This window comes from Corvus hawaiiensis, chromosome 3 (assembly GCF_020740725.1).
Source record: "Corvus hawaiiensis isolate bCorHaw1 chromosome 3, bCorHaw1.pri.cur, whole genome shotgun sequence".
Taxonomy (NCBI): Eukaryota; Metazoa; Chordata; class Aves; order Passeriformes; family Corvidae; genus Corvus; species Corvus hawaiiensis.
Window position 1 is genome coordinate 107,583,212 of NC_063215.1, and position 21,981 is coordinate 107,605,192.

At 42.0% G+C, this 21,981-nt stretch overlaps 1 protein-coding gene across 3 annotated transcripts in view; it reads left to right on the top strand.

Annotated features, from left to right (window-relative positions):
• TTBK1 (tau tubulin kinase 1) overlaps positions 1-21,981 on the top strand; it is a 109,060-nt gene that overhangs the window by 45,034 nt on the left and 42,045 nt on the right. For 2 of the 3 annotated variants that reach the window (XM_048299205.1, XM_048299204.1), the window contains exons 7-10: positions 13,262-13,327; positions 14,801-14,893; positions 15,574-15,699; positions 21,318-21,472. In XM_048299205.1, coding sequence (XP_048155162.1) covers positions 13,262-13,327; positions 14,801-14,893; positions 15,574-15,699; positions 21,318-21,472 — 440 coding nt within the window. Of the gene's footprint in view, positions 1-9,121; positions 9,203-13,261; positions 13,328-14,800; positions 14,894-15,573; positions 15,700-21,317; positions 21,473-21,981 lie in introns of all 3 variants that reach the window. The other variant, XM_048299206.1, reaches the window with a different exon arrangement.

A 21,981-nucleotide genomic window follows, 5' to 3' on the forward strand; every position in this document is an offset into this window, starting at 1 on the left:
CAAGAGAAATGAGAAATTTTGTGGTGGTTTTGTGTTTGGTTTTTTTTAAATAAGAACTTTATCACTTATTTCACCAAAGAGACTATTTCAAGCCAGTAAGGTAAATTCTTTTCTCTCCATTCTCTTTCCATTCATTTATCCATGAAGAATACATTTATAACATAATCATCCTGAGCCTAGTATTTCTGTGGTTTGGTTCTGAGGTACAATACACAAGATAGGTGAGGGAAGGGGCTCACTCTCTTTTTTGGAAGCATGTCTGGATTTTGCTTTCAGTCATACTCAGTTTTTTAATGGAAGTTTTCTGCTCACGTAGGTTCTCTGCAGTTTCCTACAGTTTCAGAAGCATTGTCATACTTTATGAATAATACCATGAAAGTATTAGTTGTTTTCATATCCTCTGAAATTCAGAGCTTCAATCTTATTTATCACCATTTCAGAAAGACTCTGAATGACTTTCTAGTAATACAGATAATGAGCCAGGTGTTTAGGATGCTGTGGATTTATTGGGTTTTTGGTTTTTTTTTAACTTACCGCTTGCCTCTAATTTTCTAGAGATTGATTAAAACTTTGAGGGGGGATCATTTCTACTCTGCATAATCTTCATTAAGCATTAGTTTTCTCCATCCTCAGCTGTCACCACTCTGGCTTCCCAGGCCTCCTTTTAAGGGCTATCCCAGCAGCTTTTTCCTAGGGAGAGGTTACTCTGCTGAGCCTTTGATGTGTGTTATGGGTTTGGTTTCCATGTCTGTATGGAGGATGGCTACTTGACAGTTTAACTTGATAGCTCAGCATTTGTAAGGTTATGGTCCACTTGATGTAACTGAATCCAGATTTATTCTGAATCTGAGTTTATCCTGTGCTTCGAGGAAAACAAAACTGATCTCCCTTATGTGGGATGCTAATATTAGCACAAGTGCTAGTCCTTGGAGAAAAGCTGTTGTGATATGGATTTGCTTTCATAGGAATGCTCTCACCCCTCTGCTGCTTGCCCATTGCCACATGTTACAAAGTCTGCTGGGTAACAGTCTGTAGGAACTTACATTGCTCTGTAAAGACAGAAGATGGTTGGGGCCAGAAGGTGTGTAAGGAAGCATTAGCAACTTTTTTTCCCCTCTGTTGGCAATCAGGGAAGCTCAGTTGTGCTCCACAGTCTCGTTATTTGATATTTCTTTGCAGGTTGTAGAAGTCAGTCTTTGATAGTTACTCCTTTGGACAGGCAGAGCAGATGTGCATTGGTCCTGTAGCCATGTGGTGTCCGTGGTGTGCTGGGAGCTCCTTAGGGCCTGGCTAAAGGCTCTTTGGCTACCAGCAGCATTTCTGGCATTTGGATCACAGCCAACATCCTGGCTAGCAAGGGGGACTCTGGCCATTATGAAAAACAGGATAGACTGCTAGTGGACAAAAAATAATTTTTTCAGTGTGTTTTGTTTTCAAACACTTGCAAGGACAAGTTCCTGAGCAAGGAACTGACAGGCAGCTTGCCAGAACTGCTAGAGGCGATGCTGATTTCTGATGCTCCTCCCTGCCTCTCTAAGCCACACTCTCTCCTGTTTAAAAGGTGGCAAATTGTGGTTAAGATATGTCATCTGTATTCACAAAGGTATGTTTGACCTGAAGTTTTCCATTTCTCAAGGGTGCACTGTCAGTGATAAATTCACAAAGTATCCCTGGTTCATTAAGCTTAGTAACATTTTTTGGTGCTCAAGACTTACGTTTTCTGACAAAAAGACAGTGGAAAAATTACTCAGTCGCAGTAAACAGGGCCTTCTCCAGTGCTCTGAGTCTCCCAACATCCCTCTATGGAATATATCTTAATTTTGTGCACAGGTGTAAAGCTTAAATGAGAGGGATTTCAATATGCCTGCTTACATTCCACCTGTGGCTTAAATATATGGTGTTTGTGGTATTCTGCTATCAAGTGAGAATGCAGGAACTTCTGTAGGAGAGGAAGTTTTTGAACCTGAGACTTCCAAACTTTGGGTGCATGATCTGATCATGGAGAGAAGAATCACGCACAGATTCAGAGTGGGTAAAGTTGAAAGGGACCACAGTGGGGCATCTGATCCAGCCTTCCTGCTCAAGCAGGGTCATCCCAGAGCACATGGCCCAGGATTGCATCCAGATGGTTCTTGAACATCTCCAGTGAGGGAGGCTCCACAGCCTCTCTGGGCAATCTGTCCCAGTGCTCGGGCACTGCTCAGTGAGGAACCTCTTCCTCATGGTCAGGTGGAACTTCCCGTGCCTCAGTTCCTGCCCGCTGCCTCTTGTCCCATTGCCCGGCACCGCCGAGCAGAGCCTGGTCCATCCTCTGAGCCCTCCCTGCAGACACTGACACACACGGATGAGGTTCCCTCTCAGTGTCTCTTCTCCAGCCTGAACAGGCCCAGCTCCCTCAGCCTTTCCTCAGAAGGGAGGGGCTCCAGTCCCTTCATCGTTTGCCACCCTCTGCTGGACCCTCTCCAGGAGCTCCTTGTCTCTCTTGTCCTGAGGAGCCCAGAACTGGACACAGCACTCCAGATGTGCCTCACCAGGGCTGGGTAAAGGGGCAGGATCACCTCCTTCAACCGGCTGGCAATGCTCTTCCTAATGCAGCCCAGGATACCATTGGCCTTCTTGTCCCCCAGGACACTGCTGGCCCGTGGACAGCTTGTTGTCCACCAGGTCCCCCAGGAAACTGCTTTTCTTCAGTGTTGTCCTTCTGTTATGACTACAAACCTCCATTTCTTGTTTTTTTGGTTCTGCTCAATGTTCACCAAAAAACTCCTGTATTGCTTCACCCTGCTGTATTGTCTCTGCAACATACAGGTGCAGGAGCAGTAGATATAGGAGTAATTCAAGCCTCCCAGGGCTTGCAATTGCAAGGCTTCCTTCAGTTTTGTAAAGAATGTTTCATCTATTTTTAATTCTTGGTCAGGCAGTCTGTAACAGGTGCCTACAACTAATTACGCTACCTGTAATGGTCACTTACCCATCAGTGGTGACTGTCCCATCCCCTGCTCCAAGGAAAGCTTCGTACATTCAATCCACTCCTGTGAAAATGCACCTGCTTGCCTTCCCAGTCCTTTTTTGCTGTTCATTGCAGCGCTCAAGCCATGCAAGCAGTCCCACCAAGTCTCTACAATCCCAGTGAGATCATAGATTTGCAGTGGCACATAGAGCACTAACCGCTGCTGTTTGTTACACATGTGTTGGTGGTTTTGGACAGGCACTTGAAGTGGGCCATTTGATGAGATGCAAAGTCTTGGCAGAGATGCTCTTGCTACTGTGTCAAATGGGTCCCTTCTTGTGCCAACAGTTTTTTTTTCCTCAAAGAGGGACCGGTGGTCATAGAAGCCAAAGCCCTGTCTTTGACAGCCTGGTGTTGACTTGCACAATGCATCTTCTGCTACCTAAGCTTCTCCCACTCCCCGGCAGGATTTAGGAGGAAAACCTGCAGATCCCCATGCCTCGAGGTCTGTAGTCACTCTTAGAATACTCAAGGTCGCTGCTTGAAAACCAGGTGCTTTTGGTGTTCCCATGAAGTAGCTGCAAGTGTTAATAGTCAGATGGCCACACAAACTTGGCAATTTGTCCTTATTATCCCATATCCAGGCTCCCAACAAGCCACAAAGCTCTTGAGACGTTGAATTAGGTCAGTAGATGGGGATTTCTATTTCCTGCAGGAAGGAATCTTCAGTGATCATCAGTCACCTTTGCTTCCCTGTATGGGCATTTGATTCAGGCTCACATAGCTCCCCTGGCAAGGTTTTGTTCCTCCTCACCAGTTCCTAGGATGCTTAATCTATTCTGCACCTGCAGATCTGCATGTGGGGCAGGAGCCTCCCTTCTGCTGCCAGCTTTCCCTTCTCTTGGGAATATCCATCTGTTACTCCTTTGAGCGCTAACTGCTAGCGTCCTTTTTTCCTTGCATTGCAGGGTTCTTGATTTTCCCTTCCAGAGGCTCTGTGAAGATTCTGTAGATCTCTTGTTCATGTGGGGAGCCAGGCCCTGTGGCCCATCACCACCATTACTGCAGGTCCAGTGAGACCCACACGGTCCTGAGTAAAGTTTCTGGGCTCCCTCACACCCTTGCTTTGTTAAGTGCTGTCACAGCTGCTACAGCTCTGTTAGTTAGCAGTTTACTGTGCTGCTTATAAATGCCATAAAGAGCAGGAAAAATTAAATCAAAATTTTCATGCTTTTCATGCCAAAGTTTTTGTTAAACATCAAGAACGAACCTCGCAGTTAAACTTTGGTATAAAGGAAATCATGTTCTGAATTTGGCTGATTTCAAAACTCCTTGTTTATTGCCTTTTTAAAGGGCAACTATAGCTGGCACAACTCAAACGAGAGAGCAATGTATTTTGCAGTGCAATTTCTTGTAGTGTGGACCTTCTGAGGGGCTTATGTTTTTGAAAGCTCAGCTGTACTGTATGGACTAGCTTGCCCTTGCCTGTATGCACAAATGCTGCAGAGAACACTGTTGGTGATATGCTACTTTTCTTTAGAAAAGCTGTCTAGACTTTTCCTAATTAGAAAGGTAGCTAGCCCAGCTAGTTACATTTCTGCTGATTTTGTTCTTTAGGAGAGTGTCAGATTTTCCTTCTGGTGTGTGGGGTCTAAACCAACATTATGCCTTTTAAAAATGAGTACTGCACATGCCAGATGAAACAGAATGCATCTGCCCACCCCTCTGTGACCTACCTGTAGGATATCCAGAAGCATCTTCTTTGGGACTGGAGACAGGTTGCCAGAGATGAAGAGAGCCAGTAATGCAATTGTTACGGTCCGTATGGAATAGGACGATGAAAACTACACCACCTTTTTAGTGCCTTTGTACAAATCTAGATGAGATAACAGTTGATGATGCATAAGATACCACCCATCCAGTTTCAAAGGTGTTGCAGATCTAAGCAGTATTCAGAAGACAGTAATGACAAACTCGTGTTTGAGGGACTGAAAAGATTGTGACTGTAACATGCACAAGATGAATGAAAGGAATTTTATTAAAGTCTGTAAAATGCCCATTAATAAGTGCTTGCAGTTTTGGTGGATACTCTTCTGAGAACTAAGTCCAGTTTTTTGTTCCCAATTTCCTCCCCTTCCCTTATTCCCTCCCACCCAAAAAGTCCATTTTGTGGAGAATCCCAAGGCCTTTTGTAACAAATTTGATATTACAGGATGCAATGATCTTTTTTAGGGTTTTAACTGTTATTTCCCCTAGCTGCAACCTTCTGCTGTGGTTCAGATAGAGACGTGAGCAGGTTTATTCACTGTGACATCCTGGTTGTACAACCCACCTTTGCCATGCAGCAGTATCAGCAGTCAGTGTCAGTGCATATCTTAAGACAACAGAACTTAAGCAACTAGGGAATGAACTGAAAAATTTTTGGTTTTTTAAATATGTAGAATTTTCTTCTTTAGCTTGTGCACAGGTCAAATTTTTCATCTTGCATTAATTTTTATAGCAGAGAGCTGGACTAGCAGAATGTGTTTGATGTGGAGAGCTAAGGCTGAGAAGAAAATTTGAACTTGAAGGGGGAAATGAACATAAACATTATTATGCAGATGATGAACAACATATGCTTATGTAATGGAGGTGTTCTGAGTCATGAAGGTCTTCTGTGCTAATGTAGGTCAGGTTTTGGACAAGAGCTCCTTGATCGTTGCTCAGCTCTGCCAGTTTTGTCACATGCAGTACAGAAAGCATTGTGTCTTTCCTCTGTCTGGGGCACCTTGACTTCAGAATCATATTCCCTGTGGCTCCACAAATATTAATTGAAAGTGTTCAAGGGTTTAGCAGCTTGATCTTAATTATTTATTTGAAAATAGAGGCTATGTTTTCCTGAAGCCTTATTGCAGGATATGACAGGGGACTGTTCTGCTCAGCAAGCATTTTATTTTAGCTTAGTCAGCTGCAGCTCATTGATTAGATCTCAATCTCCTTGTGGCTCAGACTGCACTGCAGTAGTTTGCAGTGCCTTGCTGGAGAGACTGCACATGCACGAGGGCGGCTCTGGGAGTCAGTGGGCACAGGGACGATGGTGTAGGCAGGACAGTGCACAGCCTATGCGGAAGAGCGTGAGGAAGGCTTAAGAAATGTGTCAGCCAATTGAGAAAAAGGTATTTATTTTCCAAATGTCTGGGCATAGCATTAAAAATAAACTTCGCTGCAGTGAGCAAGCTATTAGAAGAGGAGATGATGATGTGGTTTTCTACTGAGTAGTTTTTCCCCCACTGAAAAATGAGCTGTAAAATAACACAGAGGATAGGAACTCCTACATCCTAATACCCCAAATATACAAACATAGAAGCCCAGTAGCCTTATACTTGCTTTGTATTTGAAATACTTGTAAATCTGTAGTATTACATAAGGAATTAACATTTTGGAGTAGAATAACAGATTTGTGGAGCTGTATTACTATATTAGCTTGGGAGGGAACATAATTTTTGTCTCAACCTTTGTATTGTAAAAAAGTAGTCACAGGAAAGGCTGAAAACACAGCATAGTCATGTTTGTTCAGACATGAGGAAAAGGAAGAAGAATGGACCTAGGTCTTAAAAATATTGCACATTTAATATACAATAGAAGTGCAATTTCTCTGGGAATGGGTTAGTTATAAAACAAATCATCATGAAAATTACGTTAAGGTTCTCATTGTTACTTTCATTTTTGGAGTAGCAAATTTGAACTTGAGAAGGGAGATTATGTTCTGGTTTAAAACATCACAGTTGCAGAAATCCCATGCTCTTGAAATTAAATGTATGGAAAGCAGACTAGGTGATGGATTTGAAACTCTCTTAGCAAGCAGGGAATCTGGTATCTTGCTACATGTTGCTGTTTCTTTGCTTTCCTCACCTGGAAGCCCCAGAGTCAATGAGGGTTGCCTCAGGTCATCTGCTCAGGTTGTTGTTGGTTTTATTTTACACAGCAGCTGTTAGAGGGGTGAGGGAAAAGGGAAGACAACTCGGGCTCAAATTTTATGTATACCTGCAGGGGACTGAGATCCCATTTTCCATCTCTGAGTGCTTTTACTACCAAGCTGCAGGGGGGTATACATTACATCTGAATGTGTCATTCCTTCTGGTCATTGCTATTCCACTTGAAGCTCTGATTATTCTTCCCACTGGAAAACAAAGGGAGGAATATAAAGCTCTTACTGTGGCCAGTGATGAGGGAACAGAGGCTTTGCTCCCTAGGCAAGTGAATGTTGGATTCAAGTTGGATTGCAGGTCAGATCTCCCTTCAGTCAGGTAAGTGCATTTGCTGCCAGGTCATACACTTCCTCCCTCTTGGTAATAATTATTCATATCTTCTGTGCAAAAGGTATCCTTTCCAACCTGTGTGTTCTTAAACTTGCATCTCAAAACACCCTGTGGTTTAGGGATGAGAGTGTACTCTGGAAGGAGGGAGGTGTGGCTTTCATGTCTGTTCAGAGGGTGGGGAAGTTTGAACTTCAGTGTGCTGCATCTCAGTGATTGCCAAAACTGCCTTTTGTCTTCTTCCTTTTGATAGAAAACAACCATCATCTCCATCTGGCTCCAGGAAAGCATTTTGAGCTCTAAATCCCAAAGGAGATGTGACTCCAAAACATGTCCATTTCAGTAGTTCCCCTGCTGTGTTACAGCAGATTAAAAACTTATCTTTCTTACTTAGCACTCCCCATTCTTTCTGTGGGGATATTCTGTGCTGCTTGTTGCCTTATGGGACCTCGCATGTAAGAAACAAGTGCAGCTCTGAGGCCAAAGTCCTCTTGTTAAAAATCGTGATAACTGAATAATAGGATTACAACTGAAATAAGCTTTTGACTTAAAAAAAAAGCTCATTCTTAGCCCTGTTTCTACTGTGAGAAAGGCACTCTCATCTTCAGCACAAGTTCAGGTGCAGGAATCATGTGATGAGATGGTTGGTGCATGCTGTTTAGAAAGACAGAATTATCGTGGTCTTTAATTATGTTAAAATTCATTGGAAGTTTTGAACTCTCCTAAAGTAAAGTAGGAGCGATGGCGTTTTAACTCAACTGCTTTATGTCTTTTGTTTTGGAAAGAATAGCAGGAGACTTAAATAGCTTCCTCAGAACTAAATTTCATGCAAAATTTATGGAATTCTTAGGATTTGCACATTTTTAGGAAAGGGGAACAGTAAGACTCAAATAAGAAACTCCATTGTGTGGATTGTTTTTGATTACTTGATTTCTGTTGGAATAAGTATCTCTCAGTCAGGGTCTTTCCTCAGGTCACTGAATTGACTTTTAAGGTTATATAATATAATATTAGTTCTTGCCTCTGATGAGGATGTCCCTCAGATTTCTCTACTTTGCCATTCACAGATAACATGACTGCTTATGTGGCCTAAAAGCAGCATTGAGTTTCATCCTGCTCTCTCCCAAACCACCATTCTGCATCCCCCCACAGGCAGTGGAGCACTGCAGCAGTCACCAGGGAAAGGGAACATGCCTGAAGCTGGCAGCTGTAAAACCTGTAAAGTTGGCAAGCCACTGTTTGTATGGAGATTGATTGTGAGAAAGCAAGGTGGTGGTTGCAGAAAAAACGCAAATATTTTGGGTGAGAAACCATAACAATTCAAATAGGAAAGGGGACATTGCTGTTGATTTTTAGGAACTTACATGCTGATGTTAGAACTTGCTCTGGATGAAAAGGGCAAGAGATGAGACAGCAAATCCCCTTGCAGGTTATTGGATCAGTTTGTTTAGGGGAAGAAGGGAGATGTACACATCAGGTAATTGTAGGAAGGAAAGTCACAGTAGAAGTGTACAACTGACCTGTGGTAAGGCTGTCTGCATGGCTGCTCTCAGCTTTGTTTTTCCACTTATTAGGTGTGAGATGCAGGCAGGGGAAGGTTCTCCCTAGAGGGCCCCCTCTCACCACTTACAGAGCACTCACAAACCACGCAGATTTGTCACGCAACACTTCATGTCCTTCGTGTCTAAATGAAACTCAGCACAGGACGGGCCAGCAGCCCTGGGAAGGGTGATGGGAGATGGCAACAGCTAAACAAGACACAGGTTTCTGTTGGGATACAATATTGAATGTTTTTTAATTCATTTCTGTTTAATTTTTTTCTCATTTTGTTGTTTTTTTTATCATGTTTTTCTTTGGGTTTCTCTCTGTTTTACAGTTCTTTTGGGCTCTTCTTTTGAGGCTGTGTTTGATGCGTTGGCTTCCCATCCGCTGCTCGTAACCATCTCTGCTATGAGTTGTGAGTGAGCCATCACCATGCTTCTGGGTTTTCATTTTGGTTTGTGCTTTTGTTATATATAGAAGTCCAAATTACACCAGGTTTTCTTTTTTCCCCTCATGATATGTTTGTTTTTCAGCAGGATCGTGACAGCTACCTAAATGTGATGCAAAGGCCTAGAACACTTGGGATTCTGCCTGAGGGGCTGGCAGATACTTGGGTGGTGCCAGAGTGATTTTGCCAGTTCTGTGGTTTCAGAGGCAAGGGGAGGGAAGTTTTCTCATCTTACATTTCTGTCTCCAGCTTCCTCTATTCATTTCTGACTCTCCATGGGTATAAAATATGATGCAGTCATTAATGATTCTACAAAATGTTGCTGTTTAAATTAAAAAGTCAAAATGCACGTAAGAGGTGTGGATATTGTCCCCACCAGAAAAGGTGAAGATACATATTCCTGCATCTCCCTCACGAGCCTGTCTGAAGAAGCAGAAGGTTCCTGGAGGTCACAGAGATACTTCCTTTTAGTTCAGTTAAAGCTTTCTTTCACTTTTCCTTCTTATCACAACCTTTCCAACAAGCCATTTCTATCCAAGATATATCTCCAAATTCTTTCCTTGATCTGTGGCATTTTCTCTCGCCTGTTACCACCTTTTCTTTGATCCGTGCTAACTTTTTTTTTTTACATTCATACTGCTGAAAATCCTTTTCCTTATTCCAGGAGAGATGGGTTAATGATCCTAGATGACAGCTGGCCTGCCAGGGGCAAAGGTGGTGCATCTCATGAGGTGTCTGCACAGGCTTTCAGAAAGCTGGGGAGGAACCAATGGTCATGGTCATGAGAATAGCACAGTCACAAGAAACAGCAGGATCAAAGTACTGGCATCCAAATACAAGTTTTTAGGAAGGCAGCTGGAAACTGGGACGTTCAAAATATCCAGTTTCCTTTTGCCAGTCAGGCAAAAGGATTAATTTTAATCTCTATGAGTGAACATGGTGTGAGGAGCAGGGATTCAAATTAATGAGGAAATATGAGCACTCCTCAAATAAAAAGGGAGTGTGCAGGAAAGACAGACTTCGTGTGACTCATGAGGGAGACACTGCTGGCACTTGAAATACAAATGAGTGTTTGACCTGGAGAATGATGGGTGTAAAAGAATGCAGTTTGGAAAATGCATCCACTTCATATGGGATTTTGTTACCTAGTTCTGTCTCTGTGTGTGAGGTAGTCTACATTGCTAATGCAGTGAAAGGAACACAGAGTGTAGGTTTTGCTCTGTGGTAGTGATCTAAGACAGTCTCCCAAGCTGAAACTCATTTTAAACCAAGCTTCTAACACAATGCAGTGCTGTGTAATGAAGTACTTTAGCTTTGTGGTAGACACAGTATCAATGAAAGAAGAGATACACTTTATAACATTTTTTATAGAAATACTGATGTGTAAAAAAATTTAAAAAACGTCTGTGGTTTAAAATTGTATTTCAACTTGCTAGCTTATTATATATTCATAATTTTGGGTATTCAAATCAGTTGGATTATATATGATTCCACAGTCTGAAGCTCCTAACTGTCGCAATTTCAATTCCGTGTCAATTGTGGATTGGTCTGGACAACAAGGATGCTTTATCCAGGCTCTTTTCCACTGCTCACCAGTGCAGTGGTGGGATGAAGTTTATTAACTGGAAGAAATGAAGTGTGTAAAGAAATCATCTGGAAAACTAATGTTTATGAATTCAGAAGAAAAGTCAATAATAGTTGGGTATGCAGCATGTGTGACAACATATGCTCAGGGAGGAGCTGTTTGTTTGGATGGAAAACAAGGTATCTCCACAGCCTAGAAAATACTTGATTGCAGTGACCAATTCTTTGTGACTGGCAGGCCAGGCAAATATGGTTAAAAGAGGTGCAACCTTTATGAGCAAAAGACAGTGTTACACAGTTAGCATCTGCCTGTTTTGTTCAAAGGACACTAAAGGTCCTGTCAAAGCAATTGCAAAGTTGTGCTCAATTGCAGTGTTCTCCCTTCCCTGAGGTCCCACATGAGAGAGGGGTGGAGGGACAATCTTCTGGGTTCAGGTGTGGGACTGCTCGGGAGCTGCCGGTCATGTTGGCTGTGGGACAGATGCATGCTAAAGGCCTGCACCAAAAGCTGGGCTTTTGCTTTGCTTCTGAGAGAGGAGGGGAATACACTTGCAAGCTGCCTGGCTTCAGCTTGGTTTCAGAACAGATCTAATAAAAGACTGCACAGATAGCCTGTCTGCTAGAAATAGTAAGTATTGATCTAAAACAATTTTTAGAGACATTGCTGACATACTGAAGCCAGCACATGTGGTACTTGGTTCAGTACTTGCACGGACTGCAAAAATTGAATAATTTTTGTTCTGAAAACATTACAGGTTACATGTTAGAATTGCTCACAATACACCCTTATGGCTCATGAAAAGTATCCAAACACACTGTCATCCATTCATAATGGAAAAAAGGAATGTTCTCTTGCTTTTGAGTGTGTAGAGCCAATTTATGGTGATGGCTGTATTCCAGTGGCCAGTACTCTGCTTTTCAGGAACTCACATCAGTGAATTCTCTGGAATTCTGGAAAATATTTTGCAGTTCTTTGTCAGTAGAAATCCTGAATTGCATAGTTCTGAGAACTACGAGGTACAGGATGATAAGTATAGTATCTCTGCTATTACCTGCTGCTAAATAAGTCTCTTATAGCTCAAGTTGGTGCACTGCAAGATTAAATGCTTCATTAAGTGCATGGGATGTGCATGTGGGTTCTCTTTGGGGAGTATTTGATTAGCATACAAGAGTTGTAAGATAGACTTGCAGCTTTTTTTTTGCTTAGAGTCATTGTAACTTAAGAGCTGCATTGTACACCATGCAGGTGTGGTATGTCACATGGTGTTGGTGAACTTGTTAAAAAAAATTTGAAATTTTATTCTTTCTGAGAATATCGAAATTCAGAGCAACTTCCGTGTATCCAAAATGAAGCAACTGAATTGTACATATTAAGTGACAGAAGAGTGCCCTAGAATAAAAGTACAGAATTTTAGGTCTAGTTCTGAAGGCACAGGCACAGCTGAAAGAACAAACCTGAATCCACTGACCTCTGTGGGACAAGTTACTTGATTAACTTGTTATTAATGTGCCTGGTTTTCTGCTGGAATAGGATCTTAATTTTGAGTATGTTTAGTTCTTCACCCAAGGTTAGCCTTATGATGCAAGAAGTCTGGGCCTGAACCTGGTTTACCACAAGAATTTTGAAAGCACTGCTGTTAAGTCTCGTTAACTCTGGTGCTTCTAGTTCAGCTAAGAGAATTTGGTGGATGTCATTATTTAAATGCAAGTTTTTCAGAACAATGACATCTGCATTAAGTGAACTCACATGGTCTAATGTTCTTGTGGAGGCAGCAGTAGAAAGAGTTGGAACAGTTGCTCAGCCTCCAAAGCAGAGAAAGTCCCCACATGGGACAAATAAGTCACAGGAGGACTGCCTTTCCACAGCCACTATATCAAGCCTTTACTTCCCAAGGACATGAAAAAGAGAAAATAAAGATAGGATATACTGGGAAGAATCTGGAAAAAAAGCAAGAATTCTGGAAGTCAGAGATTCCTAATTTTTTGATGCTGACCAGCAGTGTCAGCAAATGTGTGTGGTCATCTGTCAGAGTAGGTGATCCCTGTTTCCATCCTGAACAGGCCACCTTCAGGCTTTGCTTAGCTCATGTTACTCATGACTCGGTTTTGCATTTGCACTTCTTTACTAGCTTTTCCCTTGACCTGGAGTTTAAAAAGGAAAATCTGATCCTGGTTAATGTTCTTATCTCTATGCCTGGACTGTTACTGTTCTAACACAGCACTGTAACCACCTTGCCTTCTCTGTAGTGTGAGCTTTCCTAGAAATGCAGAATCGGAGAACACTCTCTGTTTAGCTGCTAGAGCACAAGGAAGCAGTAAGAGCCTTGTATCCCCTGGGTGCATACAAAATAGCAGTTTAGACAAGAAGTTCTCAGGAGATGGCTGCACAGGGGATTCAGTCATCTGCTCTGTTTCTGAGATGCTTCTCTTGTCTCCCTCCAGCCTCGTAATGTTGCTGGTTTCCGAGGAACCGTCCGCTATGCCTCCGTGAATGCACACAAAAACAGGGTGAGTCTTTTGGGGTTATAAGGAGTTATGAGTAAGATAATTCCCCCTCAGAAATCTGTTTTCAGGAGCAAAGGGGCAAGAGGTGTGAGTTCTGGTTTGTTATCTACAGAAGTTTAGTATATCAGAAGATTTCCATTAGGTAGTTAAGGCTGTCGACTGTAAAATCAAAATTATGCTTCAGTTACTGGGTCCTCTCTAGTGGGCAGACTTTAAAATTGTAATTATTACATTACCAGACACTTTTTAAGGGCAAAAGTAAACCACACTGAAGGGGAAATCTGGCTAACTGCCAGGCTGCTTGCTGATAGTTTCTAGCAGAACTTGGCCAGGAATTACCAAGTGCCAGGTCCCCAAATCCATTCTTCATCTGTAATTTTTAATATTACCATCATGTCATCAGGTGAAGAGCCACCTAGTGAAAGCTAGGTTTATTTTTCCTGAAAAGAGCCATGATTTACATGGTGTCTGGCCTGTTTCATTATAAATGCTTCTAGAAGGCTCATCTAACATTCTTTTCAAAACACTCCTCTGTCCTATTTCAGTAGTGTTCCTTTGCAGACAGTAAACAGTAAGTTTGGACAATATTCTCAGGCACAGGGTATGATTCTTGGGGTGTCCTGCACTGGGCCAGGAGTTGGAGTCAATGATCCTGATGGATCCCTTCCAACTCAGCATCTTCTGTGGTTCTAAGTTCTGTGTTTCTGCTGCTAAGTGCCTGGCAGATGGAAACTATGAGCCCTCCTGCATTACCTCCAGGTTTCTGGCCTTGCTTGAAATGAGATTGTAGGATTACCTACATGGAGAAATGTCAGGTTTTTTTAGGAAAGGAGGAAATTTTTGTCTACAAAAGGTGGAAAGTGTGATGTGGGGAGGGCAGCTGAATGCCATCATGAATTCTTTCTGTTTCTTGGGAGACACAAAGAAACCTGAGGTATAATTTTTGCAAGAGCTGAGTAGGCCCAGCTGTAGCTGGCATCAGCTGAATATATATTTAGACACAAAAATTGCTGTATAATGCAGGCTATTTTGAGAAATCATATCCTAACTATTGCAAGTTGAGCACCAAAAATGAATTCGTGTGCTTTGACGATTTCAGCCTTTATCCCTGTTTTTCAATTTCCCATTCACTAGCCCAGGAGGAGAGTTGTATGTGGAAATGTTATAAATCTGTAAATTGTTGTGGTGCATGATGGTGAGTCTTTTGCAAAAGAGTACAAATGCTATTTAGGCTTAAAGATATTAATAAAAAATATGTTCTACATACAGTTTGGGGATTTTTCTTAATCTAGGTTACTCTGCTTCCCATTAATAAATATGCATCTTTAGCCTTTAATTTGACTTCTTTAATCATTGAATGGGAAGTATGACTTCTCTTCCTGCCCTTTAAAATGAGGTAGCTCATCTGGAGAGTACACCTGGATCCCTGAGCAGTGTGGAACTTTGCTCCTCAGTCTTGGTCTCTCTCTTCTCCAGGAGATGGGTAGACACGATGATCTGTGGTCCCTCTTTTACATGTTGGTGGAGTTTGCCGTTGGTCAGCTTCCATGGAGAAAGATCAAAGATAAGGTAGGAAACCTGGTGTCTGTGCTTAAGAGAGGGTGCTACGTTTTAATTATTATGACTCTTTATTATTCCTCCTGCAGTTCAGTGCGGCTTTTTTTCTGGAGTAAAGCCAGAGTCTCCTTTTCATCAGATCTTGCTGCAAGATGCTAAGCTACTTTTGTGTGTTCTGATACACAGGGTGGGCTTCCTACTATTTGGAGTAATTAGACTTTTTTTTTATGCACATTGTTAGTCATATTTGAACAAGTGGTTTTTACTTTGTTCATGCAAAGCAAACAATACAAGTGGAAAGCTGTCCTTTTGACGAATAAAAAGAGCCTTTAGAAAGACAGCAGGATAATGCCTTGCTGTGCCAAACAAGCCAAATGGGATTTGAAATTAGAAAGTTAAACAGAATAAAGCTAAGTGTTCATGTTGTCTTGGAAATACTTTGTGCTAAAGAATAAAATCCCTGGAAAGAAGTAGGTCACCTGTGCAGAAAGCTTCTGACTCAAGATTCCCCTTTGACCTCTGCCTGCGGTGCTCAACCTCCTTGTGCTTTGGACAGCAGACAGGAGAAGTGTGTAGACACTGTGCTGGGTCTAGAAAGAGTCTGTGTTCCAGGAATGATAAATGTTTAAAAATGTAAAGCTATGGAAGAGATTCTTGGCTCTGAGATATTTTTTTGTTTGGCTTTTTTCCAGGAGCAGGTTGGCATGATAAAAGAAAAGTATGAACACCGAATGCTGCTAAAACACATGCCTTCAGAGTTCCACCTTTTCCTGGATCACATTGCAAGCCTAGACTACTTCACCAAGCCAGACTATCAGGTGGGAGCCTTTCTTTGTTACCAGTGTGACGCATGGCACTCTAGATTGGCATTTAGATTTTTAAACATTTCCATGAATGTGTTTATATCTGGCTGAGGAATACTTTTCCTAGGACCAGGAGAAAGAGGCTGGACTGTACAACTCTTCAAAACCTCAAAAGTTTCTTCATCTCCTTCTACCACCCTGTCCAAAATAATCCTGTGCTCTGCACCAGATAGCTCTTCCCAAACAACAAAGTACTTTTGGCTTTCATTAAGACACAAAAACTTTGAGATACTCCAAATGTGACAGAATTTTAGCACAGCGTGCCAAGGTCTACGACCCTAAACCAACAACTCACCATTGCACACCAACCCCTTTGATTTCTTGCAGACTTATGTAGGCCTGGGTCATTATTATCTCTTTCTTTAATACTTGTCTAACATAGGGTTTTTCCTCCCATTCAGTGTTTGCTATCAGCCTATATGTGAGTAACTCAGACTTAACAGAACTGAAGCAACTTGATTCTCTATTGCTTTTTTTTTAAATCACAGTGGTTTTCCCTGTACATTAAAGACAGAGTGATGGGAACAACATTTTATAAGCAGATCTCTGCAGTCTTATCTGAGTGCTTGCTCCTGTTGATAGTGCATCAAATGAGTGGGAAAGTGGTGGGAGGGTGTTCCAACAAACTCTCTCTAACAGTGCCTTTGTGGTTTAGCCATGTTCATATTGTAGCATAGCAACCACAGATTTTTAAAAAATTAAAAGGAAAAGAAAAGGCAAATACTTTCTGGATAGTGCAGTGGAAAAATAACATTTGGCACTAAGAGGGAGAGCTATAGAAGGATGGAGGTGGACTGATGAGATGCAGAGGGGGCTAGATTTGTTTGTTCTAGAACAGAGAAGTCAGAGGGGATCTGATTGCTGTCTTTTACTGCCTCAAGGACAGCTGTGGGGAGAATAGAGGCAGTAAGGGAAATCATTACTAAATCTAAGGTGGGGGGAACAATTCAGAGTGTGGGTTCTTATATACGAAATGGGTACTTAGAAAAGCTGTGGAATTTCCATCCTTGGGGATTTCCAAGGATTGGCTGGATGACAGATATGATCTGCCTTTTAATTAGCTCTGGTTTGAGCAGATGGCTGGATTAGAGATTTCCAAAGCTCATTTTGAACCTACGTGCTCCTATATTCTGTTCCAGTTTAAAATAATTGTGTCCTAATGGTACTGAAAGCCATCCTTGAGACTGAAATGGAAGATGTTTCCAGACAGAATTCAGGCAGTACAAATCACAAACAGCTTTTTCACAGTAGGGCATTTGACTGAAGCTGTGAATTGCCTTTTTGCCTTCAGTTCCTTGCAGGTGCAGCTTGGGCAAGAAGCCTCCCAAAGGGAACTCCCCACAAAAGTCTGGCATCTGCAGCTTGCCACCTAACACTGATTCTTCTAGCTTGACTTGCAGACCGATTCCAGACAGCAACTTCTCCAGGCATCTCAGCTCCAGAGATGTCTTTATGTTGACTTATCTGGATGTATTACTCTGAAAGATTAAAAACTATACCAGAGGCCATTTGAAATTGTCACCAGTATCAGACCCGCAGGGAAATAAAGGAAATTGGGAAAGTGTGTTTACTAATATATAAAGTCACAGTTTATTTAAAAATCAGAATTGGATTTGAAATTTTAGATTCTCCTAAGCACATGTCATGCTGAGTGGAAATTTTATCAAATTCTGGGCCCCTGAGGTGAAGTCACAAGAGCGAGATACCAGGCTGTAACTGGAAGCTAAGTGTGACCAGAGATCACTATTTTCTGATGGATAGATGGCACAAGTTTTGCCTAAGCAGAGGAGAGGAAAATGATGGTAGAAGAAAATAGACTTGAGCTGTCAGATGATGGATGTCATACCCTGTGGTTTTGCACTTCTTGGGCTTGTGGCCTCAGACATCAGCCCTGTCTCTTTAATGGATTGTTGTCAGTGTTGGTTCAAGGTTAGGATCAAACTTTTATCACTTTCACAGCAGGAGGATGTGGGCGTTAGAGCAGCATTTTGGGGTTTTCTGACTCATTTGACAGCAAGAGACATGCCTCTTCCCTGGAAAAGTGCAGATAGGATGTAGTAGAAAATATTTTGTACTACACTTGCATACAGTACAGCTGGTAGAGGAATACTTTCAGGTGTGCTTGTGGAGGAGGCTGGCTTCTCTCCTCAGAGATCATACTTTTTGCAATGAATATCCAAAAAGTAATAATGATCTTTGCTCCTGGAAGATTATAGAAATTTGAGTGCCTTTGCCTGGGAACCCATCCTATTCTCTCAGCTAAGGGCATTGTGAATTGCATTTCACTCGAGGAAAGATGATCTGTTGTTGTTATATGAGAGAATGGCTGTCTTGTACACATCCTAAGTGTGGGGAGGTAAGTTTCCTATATGGATCTCTTCCTTTAGATTCAATCAATACCAGATATTGTCAGAGCAGTTGGGAAAGACTCTCTGTGAACAACAAGTGCTGGTTTGAGTTCTCTCATGCTGACCAAGTGTTGTGGTTTATTTCCAGTTGGCAACTGTGTACCAGGCAGCTGCTCACTCACTGTACCCATTGCACAGTGGGATGGGGAGGAGAATCAGGAAAAAAAAACCTACCAATAAAACCCCAAACAAACAAAAAAAAGGCAAACCAAAAAACAAAAAGACCTCACAGGTTCAGATAAAAGGTGACTTAATATTTGAAACAATTGGAATATAATAATCATAATTGTAACTTTAAAAAAAGGAGATAAAAATAAAACCCAAGAAAAGAAAGTGATACAAAATACAATTACCTGATGCCCAGCCAGTCTCCAGGGAGAAAATGGTCCCTTCCAGCCAACTTTTCCCCAGTTTATATACTGGGCATGACATTCTGTGGTATGGAATATGCCTTTGGCCAGTTTGGGTCAGATGTACCAGCTGTGCTCCCTCCCAGATTCTGGTGCAGCTCCTCACCAGCAGAGCAGGGGACACTGAAAAGTCCTTGAATGAGGGTAGGCACAACTGAGCAACAGCCCAAACATCAGCGTGTTATCAACACTGTTCTCATCCTAAATGCAAAACACAGCACTGCACCAGCTATTGGGAATAAAATGAGCTCTCTTCCTGTTGAAAACAGAACAGCAAGCTACTGGATATCTTCCATCATAATCTTAGTGTTTCTCCATAGAAATTCTTCTAGGACTTACAAACACAAATCAGGATCGTTCCTTTATCAAAAGGGGACTCCTGCCACTGAAGAGGTGTGCCTAGTATTTATTCTTAAATACTGTGTTGTAGATTACAGTGCAGATTAGAAACTTGAGCAAGAGCAACTTGCTGAAAGATTTCATCTTCTGGGATAAGCCCCAAAGAATTCAAGGCTTGAGCGCCTGGACAATCCGTAGCTGTTTGGGTACCTTTTATATGTGATATTTCAGGATTGATTGTGATTCCTTTCCTGAGCCTTGGCCAGGAGAAGGCATTGGACAAGATGTATTGTGACAGCTTAGTGGGTAATTTGTGCCCCATTGGCTGCTTCTCTCTTGTTCTCTGGGCCATCAGCCCAAAACACGTCATGCTACTACATAATGTGCAATTCAGCTTTATGTCCTCATGGACATTAACATCTTTAATAGAGAAACATCTTGGGCCCCTTCTTTATCCCACTAGTGATTTTGATACTCAGAGAGTTGGTGAGTTTTGATACTCAGCCCAGCAGAAGGAAACTCAGTATGGAAGGCTTGCAGAGACTGTGGAAACTCTTCTGATCCCTAATGTTGGGTCTGCAGGTAGAGGATTCCTAGACAGGATCCAGTGATTCTTTGCATGGCTTTCTGGGAGCAGTGGTTATTGCAGGGACTCTTCTGTGCAGTTTTCCACTCCACTTCTCTCCTTGTAAAGCTTCGACCTTTCATCGGAGTTATAAAGGTTTCAGAGAAAGCTGAGAAGACTCAATAAGTCCATTAAATAGTTTGAGAATAATGGCAGATGAGGACACCAGTATCCTTCAGCCTGTGAAAAAAGACCCTACGGGGAGTACATGAAGGGCTGTAATATCCCTAATGGCCTGCAAAGTCAAGTGCAAGAGTTACAGAGTAAGTTATAGCAGAAAGTAACAAAAGTTGTTTTGCCTGAGTGGGTCCTGGAAAGAATGCTAAAAATAAGACAGCTGAACTTCTAATTTTAATTTTATCATGTGGTTTCTTACTTCAGACTCTTTCAGTGTCAAAGGAATGGAAGATGGCAGAAGCAGTAACAATTTTTAAATAGCTGCTGAAGATACCACTCCCTGACACTGACATGTCCATCACAAAGAATCAAAAGCTGTGATAAGACTGGGATTAGTGGACAGATGGGTGAGGATGATCTAATGAACAGAAGCCAGTCTGGCTTTTATAAAGGCATCTGTCTGCAAATGTGTGGGGTTCTTGCAAGGCATCTTTGAGGATGTGGGGATATTAATTTCTAAAAGATACTTGACAGTAATCATTGCCAAAGTAGCAGTCAGAAAACAAATACAATCCTAAGAATTTCCTGTGCCTTGGTCTGACTAACAGCCAACTCTGGGAATTCTGTTAATCAAATGTAGTGTTACCACAGGAGGAGAGCACCTGATTCTAGGGTTCTGGGTCACAAAAAGAAGGAAAAAGATGGCTCACCTGAAAGCGGCAAATAGGCATTTTACTGTAGTTTGGTGGAAGGTAATGGCAGGCTCTCCTGTCCTTCTGATCATGCTGACAAACAGAACTGGAATATAAATACAAATAGAATGTTTGTTCATGGTAAATTTTATTCATAACTTAGTGCTGATGCTATACCATAAGCCAAATGTATTTGCCACCACATTGTCCCTTCCTGTAGAGGAGAACTGACAGGCTGAATCCTGTCAGTTCTGCATTATTTAGCTGAATAATTTTATTAGAAATACAGGACCTCACAGCTCTGGTGGCCTACAGCATCCAGTTTCCCTTTGACTGCAGAACATCAGATTTCTCTGGTGATGCATTGGTGCATGGAGAAGTATTGACAGTAGTTTCATTTGCTCCTAGAGGATATCAGTTCTTAGAAAAGCAACAAGCATAAAGCACATCAGCATGAGTATTTGTACCTGCCATCTTATAAAGAAAATTGTATCATCCTTTTTAGAATTTTATTTTCTTAGGCAGCCAAGTGTGTCAGGCCACATTGTGCACATTAAGCACAAGGCAGGGCTCCTGACTAAGCCATATTTGGGCCAGGCACTGCAATGAGTCTGCATCCTAGGACTGCCTTTTCCTGTTCTGTCTTCTGGCAGCCCTTGAACTCGGCATGTGAAATGTACGGTTCTGCGTATGTCTAATCTAGAGGAAAGCTGAAGTTACAGGTTTAGTGCTGCAGTAACAAGCTAACTGCAAGATTTCATCCAATCAGTATCAAAATGTTGCATGCATTTCTTTCGTAGGTTTGGAGAAATTTCACTTATGAAGCCAAAACCAACCTGAGAAACAACTGTTGCAATTTTATAAGTTTTGCTTTCAACTGAAGATTATAAGATGCACTTGGTCCTTGTGCACGTACTTCATATTTTTGGTGAGAGCCACTCTCACCTACTTACCAGAAATTGTTCTTGTAAATCTATTCCAGCTTATCATGTCCGTTTTTGAGAACAGCATGAAAGAAAGGGGCATCACTGAAAATGAAGCCTTTGACTGGGAGAAGGCTGGTACAGATATCTTGTTGTCCACTAGCACTTCAACTCCACCACAGCAGAACACCAGGCAAACAGCAGCCATGTTTGGGTGAGTGTTGCAGTTACAGCAGTCAGACAGTAGACAAGCTCAGATCTTTTTTCAAAGGTTTCAAGACCATTATCATTCTCGGAAGTTGGAGCTGCATGGCAGCCACCAGTTCATCTGACTTTTTATATGTTAGTGTATGTCTTTGGTGGTGGATAGTGAGCTGAGTACAGCTGAGTGCATGCACTGCTCACACCTCCAGCACAGCTCCTCAACCTGTTTACAGTGTGTTTCATGTGCTGCTGCAAAGGTACATTGATTGATGCTCAGAGGTGGAGATGAGTCCAGATAAAAAAGGCTTGATAAGGCCTGATCGACTGGTCTGTCTGGTCTGTCTTGGTGCTTTTGGGGGCCTGATGTTAGGGGCTACCAATAATCTCCAGTAATGTTACAGAAGATAAAAGCTGTAAGGCCTGGTAAGCCTCATTTGCTCATGCAAAAGGGGAGGTTTCTTCACAGCTCAATATTGTATGAGGGGCACTTGAGAAGAAGCTTGCAACCTGTGTATCAAG